Source organism: Acanthopagrus latus, chromosome 15 (genome assembly GCF_904848185.1).
Source record: "Acanthopagrus latus isolate v.2019 chromosome 15, fAcaLat1.1, whole genome shotgun sequence".
Lineage (NCBI taxonomy): Eukaryota > Metazoa > Chordata > Actinopteri > Spariformes > Sparidae > Acanthopagrus > Acanthopagrus latus.
In genome coordinates this window covers 13352264-13372377 of record NC_051053.1, presented here as the reverse complement: position 1 = coordinate 13372377, position 20114 = coordinate 13352264, and the positions used below count along the sequence as shown (strand labels likewise).

The 20114-nt window shown below is 40.2% G+C and overlaps 1 protein-coding gene across 6 annotated transcripts in view; it reads right to left on the bottom strand.

Annotated features, from left to right (window-relative positions):
* The window catches only part of cdh23 (cadherin-related 23), a 165839-nt gene extending 148593 nt beyond the window's left edge, over window positions 1-17246 (bottom strand). For 4 of the 6 annotated variants that reach the window (XR_005079483.1, XM_037124921.1, XM_037124929.1 and 1 more), the window contains exons 1-2: window positions 17075-17246; window positions 2601-2694 (exon numbers count right to left, since the gene is read on the bottom strand). Coding sequence is in view for 5 of the 6 variants with exons in the window: in XM_037124921.1 (XP_036980816.1) it covers window positions 2601-2694; window positions 17075-17110 (130 nt within the window). In the remaining variant the exon portion in view is untranslated. Of the gene's footprint in view, window positions 1-2600; window positions 2695-14551; window positions 15058-17074 lie in introns of those variants that run through there. The other 2 variants (XM_037124922.1, XM_037124924.1) reach the window with 2 other exon arrangements.
* Window positions 17247-20114: the final 2868 nt, after the last annotated feature.

Below are 20114 nucleotides of genomic sequence, written 5' to 3'. Positions count from 1 at the left end.
ACAACATTGTAGATTACACCAATGTGAAAGGCACTGCAGATGAATAAATGTTTTGTTTTTTTAATGTTTATGTACTGAGGTACATATATTGAAATGATGCAGCTTCTATTTTTTCTAGACTGCTATAGTCTGATTATTGGAGGGACTTTCTGAATGAAAAGAAAATTCAATTGATGTAAAAGTAACAACGTGCAGTAATGTAGATCACTGAGGATGCCATACACTAAGATGCAGCACGATGCATTGAGAAGTGTTTTGCATTGAAATCGTTCAAAGCTGAATTGTAATTAAATTGTGAGGCCAGTGAAACTTCACACATCTACCATTCACTGCAATATAGTTTTACACAGCATTATTGTTTTCATACAGAAGTCTTATACTTGAAGGCCAGTCCGAAGACCAGTGTCTATTACTGTTCTCATATCTTGTGAGTGTTTCTCTCATCCCTACTATATGTCTACCCATTTTAGATGTTTGACTGTTCATATCTGTTCACTGCTATATGCTGATTTACTGAGTCTATGTCAGACACATCTCTGAAGCACATCAATCACTCCGCAGAGGGAGAAATGCATAAACATGACCTTGAACTACAACCCTACCCTCAGACAGGTAAATTTAGGTCAAATTTATGTAAAGAACAGTACAAATCATATATCTTATATCTTATTTATATCTCCTTATTTGTTTAAAAATGGTTTCGCAGTTATCCACTTTCAAAAGCACTTAGCAGTCAATAGAAAACAGTGTTAGCTGAGAACATCAATTACACACAGAGAATTGTGCTGCTGTCAGTTTTGGTCATTATTTTCATGCTTTTATAAATCGTTTACATGGTCTGTCCCTAGGTAAAGTCATTCATGCCCCCGGGGGCCATATGAAAAAAACATGATTAATTTATAACAGTGCATGGCCATCAGACTAAAAATGCATGTTGTGAAAAGCTTTAAATCTAAAGGCTGAGATAAAAAGGGATAAACACAAATTTTAACATACTGAATATCCTGCACACGTTTAGAGTGTGAGTGTGTTTTCAACCATAACATTATATGCATAGTATATTCAGACCAAAATTGCATTTACCGCATATTGATTTCTTTGTATGGGACGGAATGTGATCCATTACAGCACCACACTTTTGGGGGCATGTTAAAGGGTTAATAGTCTGCTGTGTTTGGGCAGGGCTGTGTGGTGTCAGAAGGCAATGTGAAACAAGCTGTTTTGTTGGGAAGATCAGGGAACAAAGCTGATGGTCTTTGATCAGCTGAGCTGGGCGGCAGACCACAGAAACACTGAAGCGAGAGAAGGGGAAGCCAACTTGTTTGAAGCGAGAGCGCTTGATAGAGTGATTCAGTGCTTTGAAAGTGTGAGCTCTATGTTCAGTCATGTGCCTGCCTGTGCGGAAGAAGATGCTTATCTCTGGCTTGCCAGCGTGGCTCTTAGTGGGTGCCAAGAACATGGAGCGTGCTTCACAGGATAGGGGGTGGTGTGGAGGAGGGTTAACAAGCTCCCGTCTACACCTGTGGCTTAATTACTACGGGGCACTGCGTCAGGCTTGGATAGCTGAATGCAGATTGATTACAGCCACAAAATAATCACAGCAATGATCATCAATCCAATTTGCTGGATCGGGGGGGTAATGCTCAAGAGGAGTGCAGGGTCAGTGTGCTAATGGGTTAGTTAGAGAAGGCAAGGAAGAGGGAGGTAGTGAGGGGAAGACAAAGCAAACACAAGGTCCTTCAGAGACACAAAAACGGCCTTGACAAACTCATTGTGCTTGATGGAAAGAGGTTGTGGCATTCACTTAATAACTTTCCTCGCTGCTTCAGCGCTGTGTGTGATTGGAGGTGTCTCCTGCCTGTCACTGTGAGACAGTTAACGTGACTTTCCACAACATGGAAGATCTCTCTCACCATTGCTCTCTCTCTCTAATGTCCTCATAGACACACACTCAGCAAGGAAGGAACTATTTTAAAGTAATTCTTAAGCTGAACAATAATGCAAGAAGGAGGGGACAGAAAGAAGAGAGCAGGAGTGAAGGAATGACAGTGATAAAATGTGAAAAAATAAATAGACCATGGTTGGGGCTGAAAAGAAAAAGCTCCATGAGTCAAGAAAAGGTAAAAGGAATGTCTTATGTGTGGAAAGTAAGTGACAGACAGTTCTTTCAGGCAGCTAATGAAGCACTGACAAGGAAGAGGGAGAGGTGCTTTAAAACTGGAAACTGGAACTGAAATTGTATCATCAAATCTTGACTAAGTCACAGATAAAGACCAAAACATATTTATTCATAATCCAGTATTTGCCCAACAAACGGTAGATTTTTAGTTGAATGTTGATGGCACCATGGTATTTTTAAACCGTCATTCCTTTATACAGGAAACGCTGAGTGAACATACTCCTTTTCAATTATTCAGCATCACATTCACACTGCTGCACATATTCACAAAAATAGCTGCAGAATAAAACCACTGTCCTTTACTTTTTGCCAGTGAGAAGCTACACCACATTAAATTAAATTATAAGCACAGCACCCTCACAATCATAAAATAAGTCTAGTTTTTACAGATTTACACATTAATTAAATGAAGAGGACCCACCTTCACAGAAAGAGTGGAGAAAGAGGAAGGGAAGGAGGAGCTTGGCAAATGTCATCCTGCCGCCTAAACCCACACTCCTCGACATCACCTGCACCTGGAGGAGCACACACAAACACAGAATACTGTTCAGTCACTTTCACTTTGGTTAACTGATATTCCACATTGCAGTTTCAGTCAAGCCACATGATGTCCAAAGACATTTCAGCTCCTTTATGTTCGGTTATGACCGTGTAAGTGAGTAGGAGATGTGAGCACTACAATTGGAGGACAGAAAAAAAAAAACATTTGCTGCACAAATGTCAAGTAGGTGTTGCATAGTGTGTGTGTGTGTGTGTGTGTGTGTGTGTGTGTGTGTGTGTGTGTGTGTGTGTGTGTGTGTGTGATGTTGATGAAGGGCAAATTCACAGCAACAGCTCATTTACGCACTTTGTTAAATAGCCATAATTAAGAAGTTGCAGCATTAATTGTCTGATAAAAAAGAAAAAGAAAAACTGAAACTGAACTGCTGTCTTCTGTTAATTGCATTTTCAAGATTGGCTTGACCAGTCAGTGATTTATGACATGTCCCCAAGGATGATCCTGCAGGGTGTCCTGCACTTTGACCATGAAGTTCACACTACTCCATAAATTACATAGTCTAAAATATGATTATGCATGTAATTGAGTATTCATTATATATAGTTTAGGGAATATTGGTGGGGACTAGGCGCAATTACACATGAATCTACTACTTCAGCACCATGGACAGCGTCATAGATTTTACCTTGCACAACTTCAGTCAGATAAAAGATCAGTGAGTAAGGCGGACTAAATCAGTTGTTCCCAAACTTTTTTGGCAGAAATAAATCAGTTTTACACTTAATCCACTTTCAATCATTAATGTGACTAGGAAAGCAGCTCACGAAAGGGGATCCAAATTGAATTTGAGTAAAATAAAAGTCAGCACAATAATATCAGTAAAGTCTTGTTTGCTTCATGTCCCTGCATAGATCATAGTTCATTCAACTTAGTTTCAGTCCATATTTTCCCCTGGTCAACAACTAGATGAGACTACTTAACAATCGCACCAACTTAACGACAGCTCGGCCCCTGCACTCTCTCTGCTACAAGGTGATGGAGAGCATTTTGGTCAGAACAAGAGGAATGGCATATCCCCTCAAATTGCCCACTGGGCATGGCATAGCTTCACTGGACCATTCTTGAGTCAAAATTGATAAATAATTAAAGTTAGCCTAGGAAGCGTAGAGTGTATTCATGGTCAGGTGTTGTTGGAAGGAGAGCAGCAAATCAGCTGTAAATTGCTGTACAAATACTTTTAACACGGAGATTCTGAAAAACTTTCTCCAAGCGCGCATTTTGGAAACACTGTATTGGTTGCATGTAACCTTCTGTCTGGAGGCAATTCAGGATATGCAACAGCCCTCACCTTCATCACTCCTTCTCCCTCTCTCCCTCGTCTGCTGCTCTTTCCCTCCCCTACAATTTGTTCCTGCTCTTTACACTGTCATCACTTGTCCCAACAAGGCCTCACTGGTCGGCAAACTCCGTGACAATTTAATTTTGAAGGGTTATCTTTCTAAATTCCCCATCTCCCCAAAGCCCACTGTGTTTGGGCTCACAGTAAAAGGAAGCGGCACCGCTGTCCTTCAGGTATCTGATGGCAAAAAAGCAAAAATAAACTACAGAAACTCATGTAAGGAGCAATAAAATACGATACAGATGCTGCGTTGCGTTGCTGCTCGCTGTCCTGTCACTGTGCTGTTGTTGGAGATATACAATATGGAATGGATTCAATTCAGACAAAGCAGCTAAAATTTACAGGTGAGTGAGAAAGAGACAGAAGGTAAAGAATTGGCTGTCATTGCTTATTGTGTATACAATATATATGTGAGTGTGTGTGTTTATGTGTGTGTGTGTGTGTGTGTGTGTGTGTGTGTGTGTGCGCTAATAATAGTTGTGCATGTGTGTCAGTATGAATAGGCACATTTGTTTTCATTTGGATTCTTGTTTCCTCAGCATTATTGCATTTCCCTTTCTGTAACAATACAACCTGCATGGTTATGTCTGCTACTTTTTATACTCCATCACCTCTCATTTCCTTTTCCCTCCCTTCTTTGCTCATAAACAAAATCATTTTTTTCTCTCTTGCTTTGCCCCAAAAACCTTATCTTTCCCCTCATACCCTTTCCTCCCTTGTTGTCCTCTCTGATACAGTTGTGGTCCTCTCGTAAAGGGTATTATCTCGACTCAGTGGGAGTCTCAGACAGCCTGAACAGATTATACATTTGCACAATTTGTCCTTTCCGGAACAAAATGTCACATCCATCCCTTCCTACTGTTTGTATCATAAACACACCTGAGATAGCATGACTTGGACACCCTGGAGCACTTTAGGTACACTCATGTACTGACAAACACAGTTTATCAAATCCAATAACTACAACACAGCAAAACCTGAGGGCAAAATCTGAGTGTTTCCTGTATTCCTCATTGATGCTGGCTTAGGGTTGATCAGTCTGGATGAGGACAATCAATAAAGCCCATTCCCAGCACTCCACACTGAAAAAACACGTAGGAAAGTTGTTGATGTATATATGATCGTTGTTCCCAGCCACACAAATGATCCTTTTTCTCTGCCCACACACCTTATTCAGCCTCTTCACTAATTCCTCCTCCAAATGCTAAAGGACATTTCTGAGATGACGAATGGGTGAATATGAGTGATGGATACTGGTTGAGACAGACATGCCGGGTTTGACAGAGCTGAGGCAGCCATGGAAAACACAAGCAGTCATCCTGCAGCAGCATCCGAATCTAGTCTCACCAGGATGCAGGAGGATTCGATATTAAACATTCCCAGTAAGAAAGCATCCACACCAAGTTACAGATGCACTGTACTTTACACTGACCTACCTATCTACCTCTATCTTCTAGTGAGTATTGCTCTAGGCTGCTGTAATAGCCTTTCTGAGGCAAAGTAAGCAGCTGCTGAGGACCTGAGAGGAATAAAAACATAAAGTTAACTGATAATGTTTAATGTGCTTAATGTTTCCTTTGTACTGTTTATTGTACACAATTAAAATTGTGACAAGTTAACCTATTGTGTGTCTTCTCTTTCTCTCGTTCTCCTTTTGTGACTAGCACAAATAAAGTATGTTTATTTTGCCCAGGTTTTTAGATATCATCTGCAGAATTTTCTGCCATCACACCAACCTAATCTCAGTAAACTGAAAATAATTTGTGATTGAAAATTGATTTTTTTAAAAATTAAGACAACATAGATTTCCAGAAAAACTGCACATTACTCTCATTACACATTACACCATGCTATTTTGTATAAAGGTTATAATTCTGTCCACAGCAGGTGGATTATCTTGGGTGAACAGGACATTGTTACTGAAAAGAGACTTTGTTGTTTAACTCCACTGTCTCAGTGTACAGTGGCAGAACTCACTGATGCAATTATATGCCAGAATCTCTGCAAATCAAACTGAACCTCTCTGCAAACTTGAGAAATGATGCAATATAACTAAGTACATTTACTTGGGAATTTTAGGGGAATTGTACTTTACTTGAGTAATTCCATTTTCTGCGATACTTCCATCTCGCTGCATTTTAGACTGACTAGAATAAAATAAAAGAATACATTTTAAAAATTAATGAAAATTATTTTTGCGATAAAAAAAATTGTAGATGAACTGACCGTCTAAACGCCAGGCAAGCCAATATGTTGTTAACTCTCTAGTAAATCCACTATTATATTATTATATTATATTATACGAAATTACCAGGTAATGCTGGTACTACACAGTTAGAATATGACACATTGGTCAAACACAGTGCTAGTCTAAGGCATACAATATGCCCTGACCTGTACGCCACTGAAAATGCAACTCCGCTGTGAGTTTAGAAGGCAAGAGGCTGTTAATCAGTGTGCTGAGGAGGCCAAATTAATATTTATGTCTAACACAGCTTTTCTCTTTGCCTGTTGAAACCTACTGAAATTAAAGAAACTAAGAAACTTCTCTGATGTAAACAAACCATTTACAGCACTGAAGAACATATATTAACATTTTGGTTTTGTTCAGCGTTTCCACTTTTCTGTGAGAGCACGTTAGAATTCGGACATTTAGATTGTTTAAGAATAGTGGAGGAATGCCGTTGTGTGCAGACGAACAGAATTTAATATAAGCAGGGGCTTTTGATGAGGAGGTGAGTTTGTGATTAGTGCAGAAGCTTGTTCTAGGTTTACATTAGCCGAGGACAGCATGACGTGCTCTAATAAGTCAGTTATGTACAGGTCAATTACACTGCAGAGAACAGGACTAAGCAGAGACGTGGTCCTCTATGTGAGCTCGGCCTGGTGCAGCACTGTCCCACTCCACCAGATATACTGTCACCATCTATCAATCCCTCACTTTCTTCACCCCCTCCGTCACTCTGTCAGAGTCACTGCTCATCTTCTGCTCAAACCCCCCACCCCATCACAACATCTCGTACCAGTCTCTCACTCTCTCCACGCTAGCCTTTTTCTGTCTACTTTCCTTACTTCTTCACTGTTTTTAGTCCTCTCTCTTTCTATTTTCTCTTCTTGGTTGAATCTACATTGACTCACGTCTCTTCCTTTTTGAATTACCACACAACTCGGCTTGTCCAATTATATGTCTTCTGTAGTCATTTCCAATTCTTTTTCTTTGGCAGATAATTGTCTCTCCTGTGTCCTGATGTAAAATGTCAACAAAACAAATATATGTCTTCTGTGGGCTTGTTGTGTTGTCATGGTGTGTATGGGTCCAAGACGACAGTTTCACTGTGCCCAAAGAGTAATCAAATGTATATCTTATGATTGAGAGTATTTCTCTTTGAAAAGGGAGGATATCCTTAGCCTGCTCTTGAGGTTTTTTGTTATTGTTAGAAGAGTTATTATTCACCAGGTATTCATGAATCATCAGTTTCTCACAGTTATGCAGAAGGCTTTTGAAAGACGAAAGTATTTTGAGTCCATTAAATCAAGTCCAATGTTTACACCTGTAATACTTGCCAATATGCCTGAGATCCTGCCCTGAATCCTGAATTAAAGGCAGTCTATTCTAAGGCCCAGAATGACTATTAGGAACGCATTCAGCTCCCACTGGGCAAAGCTTAGGGTGGCTGAGATCCAGGTCTATTTAATGAGTTGTGGTCCTATACCGTATCTGACAGTAATGTGTGATTAAGGCAGTGTAAAGTGAAGAGTAATATCTGGACCTGCTGTGCTCTCTCCAGAGAGGCCTGCCTGCCCACATGGCTGTATCTCCTGGCTTACTGCACTCGATATTATTGATTACATGGCAATTGTGTCTGACTCGCCTTAACCTCAAAGGCACCCTTCTCGGAGGGAGTGTTGGGCCTCAGTCGGCGGCCAGATCTGGATTATCACAGCAAATCGATGGCAGATTTCTGCCCGCCCTCGGTCCTCATGAAAAAGCCATCACTCATTAGCACAGTGATCACAGACAGATTAGCGGACATTTGGCCTCGTCAGGGAGGAGGGAGTGATGGCAGTGCTCTGATGAGCTGAGTAATGTCTTCCTTCCCGCCCTCTTGATCTCTTCATCTCAAACATGACATGACTCTCTGAAAGCCTTACTCAGCAAACCTCACTCACATGACAAAGATTGCAATTTAAACAGGATGGCACTTGGAGTGTAACTCTTCCTGAGGAGAAGTGAAAATCAAGTGGCATGGCACACTGAGGCTGAGTAAACTGTTCATTTTGGTCGGGTCATGTGTGAAATTACTGCCGCTGATGTTCCACTTTCTTAAGAAATTAGTAGCCAAGGTCTTTGGACAAACAATTGGATCCCCTGGACAGCATAAGTTCAGCAACCAGAGTAGTTAGCACTGTTTAGCCGAAAAAACCTTTGTAGACAGAGGCACGTAGTCGTGACATATAGTATAAGCCCCAGTGGCTGTAACTTCCACATCAGTGACCAAATTAGAACCTGACCGATGTCTGGACAGGCTGATGTTGGCCTATCAGAGATATATCGGTATCAGCATATATATATATATATATATATATATATATATATATATATATATATATATATATATATATATATATATATATAGTTGATATCAGTTAATATGGAAACTTTTTGGTTTAAAATAACACAGTGCAGAAAACAATCATTTATAATACAATAATTTATAATTATTCCATTTCAAGTGAAGTCTTCTGTTTCAGATCGCTGATGTCATTTTTGACAGTAAAATATTCTGCCTCCATTACATATCTTTGTCACAAGTGTTTGATTACCACATTCAAAGATCATGTGTATGAAAAATGCATGTCTATCAGGCAATACACTGGTAACAGGGTTTTTTACTACCCGATATCGGGTATCAGCCCCAAAAACTGCTCTCGGTCAGGGTCTTGACCAAACCTCAGTTTTCCATAGAGGTAGAACCACTTAAGCCATCCTCATCTTTACCTACGTTTTTTAAAATGTGCCCAAAATCACTAAATCACTGCTTCTTCAGAATGCAGCTGGCCTATTCTGGACACACAACAACTACTCTACGCCTCCCTGCCCTGAAAGAGACATCCCTCCCCTGTTGTTCTTCTGAGGTTTCTTCCAATAATTCCCCAGTTATAAAGACCTTTTATTTTTTCCTTATCTGAAACGAGGGTCTAAAGATAGAGAGTAAAGCCCTATGAGGGAAATCTGTGATAATGGGCTACATAAAAAAAAAATTGACTTGACTTGACTCAATAAAAGATCACTAACTTCCTGCCAGGCAAACACAAGACAGGCAGCTGTAGGTCACATGCCAAGACAAAAGTGTTCTTCCACTGGAGATTCTGCCTGTGGCCTCTTTGATCCTGTATGGACTGACAGTAAAACTAAACACTGTGGGAGAGACGCAGGGCAGCTTACACAGGACCTAGGGAGATGGTAATTACCAGGAACAGGATGGGAGCGCTGCAAGGCGCCGCATTACAGCACCCTGTCACAAAACGCTTGAGCAGGCACAACTCATACACACTCTGTCCTGTGCTGACCAGCACCATGATGTGTGTGTGAGAGTGACATGTGGCCTGAGGGGAGGGGTGGGGGTTGATTAGTGTTCACTTGGAGTAAATACTGGGGGAGAAGCCCCCTCATGTGCCACACACTGAGAAACAACTGGGTGAGAATGTGCACCGCATTTGTCAAGTGAATGATGAGGAGCTGTGTCTGCAGTAGGAGCATTACAACCTGATGAAAGACTGATGGTGCAGTGATGGAGGTTACATGTTGATAACACTTCATCTTGTAGACATGTCAACCGTACTCTACTGCAGTGCCGGTGCATAGCACTCATGTGGCATGGAGAAAGAGAAACAACATGGATGAAACTGATAAATTCCTACTCAAACATTCAGCACTTTAATGATGGGCAATAAAGTCCGTAAAATCACAAGATTATGTTGTTTCAGTCAAGTAATTTGTGTAATGCCAATGTTCGCTTAATCTGCATATACAAATGAAACAAAAGAGCCATATGAACAAGATTAATGTGGTACTTATTACTGAATTGTTGTAATATCAATCCAATGCTTTGCAATATGCACTGAAGTACACCGTAACACAATGAAACCCAAAGTTCTGTTCATCATTATGAGTTTAAACTCCAGAGATAAAAAAGTTCTAATTCTAAATGAGTTATTGTCTCATTAGAATTGTGGGACATGAAATCTCAATTTCTTGCTTGAGAATTATATGGAGGGATGTTAAGCGATAATAATGAATTGTTGCTTCCCAAAGCCCAAGATGACGTCCTGTAATGTCTTGTTTTGTCAACAATAAAAAAAGGTATTCAACTCAGAAAAAAATCAAAATTAAAAGGTTAAATCAGAGAATTTAAAGTTTTTTTTAAAATACTCAAACCACTTAATCGATCATTTAAAAAGTTGCCGATTGAGTTGATAGACATTTAATTCATTAATCATTGCAGCCCTAATCAAATGAATACTAAAAATAAATGATGTACAGAAACAAGTCATCGCAGACTTCTGTGAAGCCAATTTATCTCAGAAGATACAAATCTTAAAAAAAAAAAAAAAAAAAGTAATGTGGGACAAAGAGGTGTGCAGGAAGCAAGAAACCATACGTGCTGCTGCCACCTCTTTTCTGCCTGAGTGCAGACTGACATAACAATCTTAGCTCTCTGATTTTAGGCTTTTAGTGTGTTTGTGGACAAATTGTGGTGAGAACATAATGATACACTCCATGACTTTTCCCCTCACATCCATCCACTGATAGAAGCAGCACAGATCAATACGCCGCCATGTCCCTCTCGTCCTCCACTCGACTTTTATTCTACTGAATCACAATGTTTTTGGCTTCACCTGTTTCAATATACGCAGAGACCAGAACTATTTTCATGAGGCAATTAGATGTGTTGTTAATGAGTTTCCCTTGTTTTATTCTGTAATCACAGCATTAGCAGGCTATTCATCTCAGTGTTTATTTGCCTCAGCTCTACACTAGCTCAAACCTTATGCCGGTAAACAAATTCAAAGCCTCCATAATGTGACCTGATTGCCTCTTCCCCAAATTTTGCTGTCAGTCTTAAAATGCTCATTTCTTTAGCCTGACTTTCTCTTTCACTTGGCCGTTATTTGCTGCAATGAGCTCGGCAAAGCTGTCCCAGCAGAGGCCTGTGTGTATATCAGACAACATAAACACAGACAGCTGTGTCAGAGGGCAGCCGATAGCCTGTAGAGACTCATTCATCTCCTTTTGTCTCTCTCTTTGTTAGAGTGCAGTCATTCCATCCCGCCAAAAGCTGACTGTTTCCCTCCCGGATGAAAGATCAAAACAAACCATTTAGTAGCTCCTCTCTGGCACAGACGACCTTTGCATCTTAACACTTCACCTCTCTCCTCATTCAGCCCTGCCTATCCTCTCACTTCACCCTCATTGTCTCTCGCCCGTCCTGTCTCTCCCTCGCCCCGTGCTGTTTCAGCCACACTTCAGGGCAGCAGCCCATGTGTAAATACCAACAACAGGGATTTGTCACACAACAAAGCTGCCATTAAATTCCTGTTTTGTTTGTTTTACATGGCATGTTTTTTTTTTGTTGTTTTTTTTTCAGGGGAGAATATGACACAATCTGGTAAATGCTACTGGTTTAGATATGACTGTTTTAACTGCGGGATTTGAAAGGCCTGCATTCTTTCCTGCAGGAAATTTCTGTTTCAAATTGCATCATGATGGTTTCGCAATTAATGACGAATTAATACAGGGACCAGAAACAATAGTTTAACACAAGATTAATGTGGATGGTTGTGTTTACAAGCAACTTTTTAAACAAGTGCCCTCTCAAAAAAGGCACTGTCAGTGATCAGATTCATTTTACCCACTGAAGTCAGAAAGGCATGTTTTCACATCCATAAGGACAGCAGCATGCGGGAACTGAAGGTTTATCTCTAATACAGTTGGCTGAGAAAAATCATCGCCTTAGCCCTCCCCTCCTCTCAAACCTGTTTTCTTCAGTTCTGCCCGAATGCCTTGGCTGATTTAATGACCACACACAGCTGGACCAGGAGAGAGAGGAGAGAAAAAATGGGAATCGTGGGAAGTGTAAGATGATCATAATTGCAAGTACCAGGGATGTTGTGTAGAGACCGAAAGCAGCAGAGAAAAGGCAGAAAACTGACATTTAAGGTGAGCTGTGTCTAAAGCTGTCATATACAGAGCACTGTACTGAAACCACAAGAGTGAATTATTCTGTCAGCATAAATACACTGCTGTATAAATACAAACTGCAATAAAAATCAATTCATGTCAACTGCAAACCTAGTGTGCCAAAAACAAATGATGCTGATATCCTAAATATAAGCAAGTAAGTAACAAAAAAATAAACACCAAATTAAATCACATTCATGTGCAATCACCTAACAGATACTCAAGAGCAGGTATATAGTCTATCCGCATGCATCTCCACCTGGAAATCGATGCCAAACCCCTCCAAATACTTCCGCTCACAATTTCCACCGTTAGCCTAACTACAAAAACTATATTGACACCACAAGGGAAAAATGAGATGCTTAATTCTAATATCCACCACTCTCCAATACTCTGCATTCTGTTATCTCCAAGTTTACCATTCTTCAATTTTATGTCGTCCTTCCTTGCCCTTATCCTTGCTCCCTGTCTGTGTCCTCATAGGATAGTCCTGAAGAGTCACTGTATCTGCAATTCATTCCTCGATCCCTCATACTGAGTTTCATTTGAGCCTGTCAGTCAAGGTGTCCGTCAGATATGGACTCTACAGTTAACTGTTTTTTTTTCTTCCTTCTTATATTCTGAATGAATTCAGGGAGAGTGACAGAAACTCAGAGAGGGAAACTGTCATAGGCATGGCGTGTGTGTGTGTGTGTGTGTGTGTGTGTGTGTGTGTGTGTGTGTGTGTGTGTGTGTGTGTGTGCGTGCATGCGTGTGTCAGTACTTTAGTACACATTATACAAGAATGAACCTACAACCAGGGTTACTCGGGCCAAAGTTTCCACCATATTCCAGCAGAAGCTGAGACGGCATAATCTTCAGAGACAGTCAGGCTGGCTTACAACTTTTATATAATTTAACTCTGATTTGGTACAAAGACATCATTGTACCAACAGGTTGAATGGAACATATTTTCAGCCCCTTGTCCGGGCCAAAAACAAACAATAAATTAGTGAATTTCTGCTTGAGGATGACTGATTTATAATCGCTGGTCCAACTGTGATAATTACTCCTTTGCTTCCTCATGACAGTGTCATATATTATAGTATGCTACTGTTAAACATATTTAAAGCAATTACGTGTGAACATAATTTCTGATTTTGAATTACATGATTATGAGTATTTAATGTTAATTTGCATATTAAAGTTTTCATCAACTTTAAAGTTTTTTGCAAAGATCGATCAGAATTGCTCCAGTCATAATACACTGGCCTTGGAAAAACATTCCAGGCATTACAATCCATATAATGTAATTCAGACTTGAGATATGGCGCTTATAATAAATCGATTCAAAATTCAATTTGAGCACATGCACACAAACAAACAAACTATAACTGCCTGAAAGTTTTGGAAGCCCAGAGCAGGGGCTACAGAGTAAAAACACAAACATCTGCATTGCATTATTCTACACTGTTGCATCCGAGTCTATGAAGGTATTCCTGAAAGAAGACTAAAGCGCCATTAACTAAAATGTTTAGCGACCTGTACGGCTGTATTTACAGTTACAAGAATACATATGTAATGGGGAAAAAATAATATACTGACCCAGGCCGCAGGTTTAATAGTTCGATTCTCAAACTGAGTGGTGTTCCCCTTTAACCTGGCGTTGCGTCGCTGCTGCGTTCAGGTGACACATGAATAAATAAGTGGGCACCGAGGCGCTTCCCAGCCGCCACTTCAGGAGTCGCCAGGGCTACCTGAGATAACACCGTGCACCTGACACCTCTGCAGGCATGCACGCTGCCTCACATTTACTGACGGCTTAATTACTCCCATAAAATAACCCGTGCAAACCCGACTGCAACAGTTGGAGTGCACCATTACCAAAGACAACATAACTTGAACGAAGAGGAATGCATCACTGTAGTGTCTATTATCTGCCCGCACTTCCCATTCAACTGACAACTCATCAAAATACTTACTCGTTTATCTTTCAACTACTTCTACAACTCTTTGGTGCGCAAATTCAAAAGACACCGCTTAGCCACATGCCAAAGTAAGAGAACTATTCGTGAACGTAAAGTGGTGAATTACGCACAACTCGTCCATAGTGATTAGAACATGTTACACTACAGAGTGAAAAACATTGTCCTTGATGTGAAAAGCTGCTCTCTGCCGCAGTCGCCCCTCTAACACTGCTTTGTGACTATCAACTCATAGCAGGGTGATCATGTCATTATCATATTGTCCTACCTTCCTCGTCCGTGTCCGTCGCTGGCTGAGCGCCTTTAGATTCGATTGCCTGTCCTGCTGTGATGCGTTACCAAGTATCTGCTACCTCTCTCTCTCCTCCCTCCCTCCTCTCTCTCTCTCTCTCTCTCTCTCTCTCTCTATCACTCTCTCGATGTCTCCCGTTAGCTCCACTCCATCAGCACCAACGCCCTGGTCATTGAAAGTGTTCACTTCCCCTTGTTCAGAACTACCAGTCCGAAAATCCAGCAAGCCCAAAATAATCCTTCACCTGTTTGGAGCTCCTACATGATGTCCCTTGTTACACCCACTCCTCCTGGTTCCACTCCAGCACACCCAGCACTTACAGGTGCAGCCCCAGAGGTTTTAAATGTTCTTCCTAGGCATCTTGTTCTCTCAATTAAAAATCCCTCACATACTGCCAGTGCATGCAGCTCAAACGAGTTCCATATTTGCAGAGAGCATGTGTAAAGGCATGGCCCTGCTGCCTTTCTGTCAGTGAAAAATGTAAAATAATTACTCTCAATGTGTTCACAGATCATTTGAAGCTTCACAGAAGAGGGCTGAATCCACTGAGATTAAAGAGATCTATTTATGAGCCTCCTAAATAAGCTTATGAGCTAATATATTACACAGATTAAATTTGAAATCCATTATTTAACCACAGAGGTCAGGGATCTGAAGAGCAATAGCCAGTGTGAGAGCATCATCTAGTGTGTAAAATAAGAATTACAAATAAAAACAGCCACAGTACTCCCATTTCTCATCTGCTGTGCACACTGAAAAAGGGAATGAATCCATTAGGATCATCATCATTTTCTTAAGATGCACAAGTGGAAGAAAAGGCCTGGACTGTGTTCTTTATACCCGCAACATCTGCAAACTTTGTTTCTTATTCTGCCGAGAATTGTTTTTACAATGCAGCAAAGCTGATGTGCCACTGAAAAAGTTCTTTCCACACAATTCTTGGCGTTGCAACCAAGTTTATTTTCAAGTCTTGATGAAACATCACACATCACTTGTCATCATTGGTCACTCATGTGTGAGAAACATTCTTCGCATTGTTACTCCATCCATGACAAGCGTTTATAGTATCCTGTTTCTGAGGAAACATCTGAGGAAACACCCTATTCCTAAAATATCCAACAACGTGAAAAAAATTTAAGTTGCATAAGGCAAGGGCAGTAATATCCTCCATCTTTGCTATTTTTAACCACATATTGTAGTGATGTAAAACGCTTGCTTCCAGCATGACATTTTATCCCACTATCCACGGCTATGTTATATGGCAAGTAGCCTTTTATACATATGTAAGTTGACATTAGAATTCAAATTAAAAAGTTACAGTTTGTGAATTTTCTGCTTTTATTGTTGGTTTAATTTATAACGCTCCAAACAGGGAAGGATTGTTATGGCAACACATCCTTTTATTAGTCATGCCGGCCACCCAACTTCAGATAACTGATCTCCTGCCACTAATTCTTGCTGATAATGAGAAGCCTTTCTTCTTGTATGTTACAAATGTCATCACCAAGAGGAGAGACTCACTGAAGGAAAATATCAAAGCATGACAAAGCTCTAATGTGGAACTAAATGCAGTTCCGTGGTGGAGTAAGGCTGCAGATGTGTTTTCCATTTCAGTCTGAACTATGACGGCCTTGGATTTTCTTTCAGTTTAAAGGTAAACATAACAATAATAATAATAATAATAATAATAATAATAATAATAATAATAATAATAATAATATATTTCACTCACAATGTTCCCATTCTGATGATTTTTTGTTCTTCCTGTGTCATGGCTACATGAGCAGGTTTCAGAAAGATTCTATACACCTTTATACAGACACTTTGTTATGGTCTTTGTAAAGAGAAACTGTATTGGTCTACACATTATGACTGAGGTTTTGTCCCACTGTAGCCAATAAACTGAAGTTCAAGTAACAGCAGTATAATTCATTGTGATCAATGCAGAAATTATACATTTCAGTATATATGTTGTGACTTCATGCTTAGTCGTTGGCAGAACATCTGTTTTCTTTGACTCAATAATGCTGAAAACAGACCAAGACAAGCCATTTACTCCTCTCTTATCTTATTACCACCTTCTTCCTTGCATTTATGATGCAAAGTGATGCTTTGGTGCTCTCTGGTGGGTATTTTGCTCAACTGCAGTTTGGAAGTGTTTGAAACTGAGGTGCCTCTTAAATAGCGTTCAAGTTTGAAGCCATTTTGTTTAAAACAGCAAGAGGCAAAGAAGAGATGGAGATGATGTCACACATTGACTAACATGTATATTCAATGAATAGCAAATACAATAGCAGTCAGTATGAAGTATTTTTTTTCACATGAATAACTATATATATATACACATATATATGAATATTGTACACATCTCTTTATATATATTATAATTCATATACATTTTTGTTTATATATGTTATATTTCATGTATATTTTACATACAGTTAGAGAGAGCCGTATTTGTACATCTGAGCTAGTATGGCATGTTTATCTTTGGCTTACCTGACCTTCCTTCTTGGCTGTCGGTAGGAAATCCATAATATTCTTCCCCCTCTACACAAAGAACTTGTTCAGAGACAATGTCTGGAGAGAGAAGACCTCTAGGGCCATCAAATCACTCAGGCATTGGTATTGGTGGATGGCCTGATGGATCCCCAATTTCAGAAAAGCCAGGATGCAGTGTAATACATAATAAACAAGAGAACACAATCATTTGCAAACACTTTTCCAAACAGTTTGTAAGTAAATAAAAAGTGTTCTTGATCTCATGTTGTCAAGTTCTCTAAACAATCAAGCGTGTCACATTGTGAATATCGGCCCATCCTTGCTTGTGAATGACTGTGCCTTCCCTGGATGCCTCTGTCATACCTAATTATGACACTATCACCTGTTACATGGACTCCTTTACCTGTGACAGCTGTTTTATGGAGCATTACACAACTTTCCAGTTTTTTTGTTTTGTTTTGTTTTGTTTTTTGCTTCTGTTCCAACTTGTTTGACACATGTATCTGGCATCAAATCTAGAATATGCGTTTATTTACTAAAATAAGTGGAAATGGTGTTAAACTTTAAAGGCAGTATCTTCATACTGTTGTGCACAGTGGTCAAAAAGCATTAGCAGATTATCACAATTGTATCATCAATATTGATGTTTACAGAGACCCAACTTTTTAAAATATAACACAGACTGCTAGATAGATAGATTAGATGTTTATTAGCTAAAGCTTAAAAAATAGTTGTTGTTACCATGTTATTCATCTAGTTAAAAGTGTTAACTGCAGGGTTAAATATGGGGATTCTGCTGCCTTTTATAACGTGAAGAAAACGGACAGAATATGTTCAGCATTAGCCAACAGAACTGAATTATTCATGTTAACTTGCTAATCAGAGCTTGATGTACTTCCGGCAGATGTTAGCTTGCTAGGCTACTGCTTTGCTTCATACAGCAACTACTTCTACGTCATTCATTTCACCTCCACATACATATAAAGTTGCAACATACCTTTTTTAAAAGTTGGCTGCTTTTTACAATTTTTAAAAATCGCGCTGAGTGACGTCCTCTTCATGGTAGCTAGCTAGTCACTTCGACTTGTCATAGCAGGAAGTGCACAGCTGTAATTAATGATATTAATGAGGGTAGCTAGCATAAATGCTACACAGCCCTTATACATTGTACCAATTAGCGGCACCTGTGCTATTCCTGCCCTGGCATGAAAACATGTCTGCTGTGAAAATATCTTTTATGCCTGTTGAAATATGCAATTTAGACAAAGTGAGCAGTTATTCCCTTCTTCTGACTCGCTTGGATATACACCAGCTACATAAATTCAAATAGCCATAATGGTCATGGGTCCCACAATACATTCAAATCTCAGTGTGAAAGCATTTCCATGTTAATGTTAAATTGTGACATTCAATTTTCAGTCCTTGTAATATGTGCAACGCTTGTTGATATCCACACTTGCATTGTGGAGACACAGTGCTCATTTGCTTTTAAGATTTCCCATGTCCGCCGCCGCCGCAGCCTTTCATGAAAGTCAGCAGTGGTGCCAGAGTCGTTGTGTAATGCCACACTTGGCAGCAGTGACAAAAACCATGGAAGTCAGGATTTGTACTAAATACCAGTGAAAGTCTGGGGAACTGTGTCTGTGTGTTTTGACTGAAAGGAAGATGTGATTATGACAAAGAATTCCTAATTGATCGTGGTGTCTTCACACATGTGGCTCTGTGGGATACATGTGCACAAATGGTGTGAGGACAAACCTTTGAAATGACACAGCATTTCACATTCAAGATTAGAAAGCTTGGACATGCAGAATTCCCTCAGCCTCTCTCCCCCTTTTTCATATTGTTCAGAGGCAAGTATTTGTCCCCCGGAAGCCCGTTCCGACCCCGAACAGTTGCATCTTTACACACCGAGTGAGAGAGGTCCTTCTGTGTTTTGAGCAATGTGGTAGTTTGCTAATGACTTCCCAGCTGTCATCTGGAAGAAGCTGGTGCCAAAATGGGCAGGAGGATGAAGAAAGCTCAGCCTATCACACTGGCACTGCCACCACAGTGGCTTCCCTCGGCAGTCATGAATACCTAGACATAAGCTGGCCGAGGTTAATGTGCACCCCTATTAGTGACAGTTACCTAACACCTTTGGAAGGACTCACCGCCGAGCCATGCCAAGCTGCACTGGGGCTTCCAGTGCCGCACCCGGTGTCCTTTTTTTCCTCTCTGCTGAAGGAGTGTCTTGTGTCTGCTTCACAGACCTGCTCGTGCACTTTAGACGTACTGCTCAGCTCTTCTTAGCACACTGCCCGGGGATAGGGTGTATGCTTGTTGGCCTTTTTTTCTGATGGCAGGAGATTATACAGTGAATGAAAACACAGCAGGAGAGCCACCCATCAGCACACGGGGAATCAAACACATTATGAAAGAGGGCGCAAATGAGAATGTTCGCTGAGATATGACATGGTTTGAATATCTATTTCAGCACAGTAGCCAGTTTTAACATGTCACAGTGTTCAGGTGTAATTGATGAGAATTGATGAATTCTGCTCAGCTGCTTCAGTTTCAGGGCTCTTGTGCATGATACATGATTATTATTTGTAACACCTGGGCTTTTCTTGACACATCAAAAATGAGGGATTTAGGGTTGCAAGAATTCACTAATAAGAATTCACTGGAAATGACGGAAGGAAAATCTTGGGTAGCTGTTTACTGTATCATATAATACGCAGAGATGGTTGTAACAAAAAAGCAAACCTAAAAAACACAAGGCAGGCAACAAAAGAAAGAAACCAAGAGAATTAAACACGCCGGGATGACGTGAAGAACAGAAGCAGTGAGCACATTTGAGACACAAGAGCAAAACAGGATAGTGGAACTTGAATACGCTGGGACTAGTTAACAAATGAGACCCGGGTGAAAACAGGAAGAGGTCTTCAAATAGGAAATAACTTGTCTAAAACTCAATACTGTGACAATTATAAGCAGACATCATAAAAACCCTTGTAACAGAAATGAAAAAAAAAAACTTTGTCATTGACTAGAC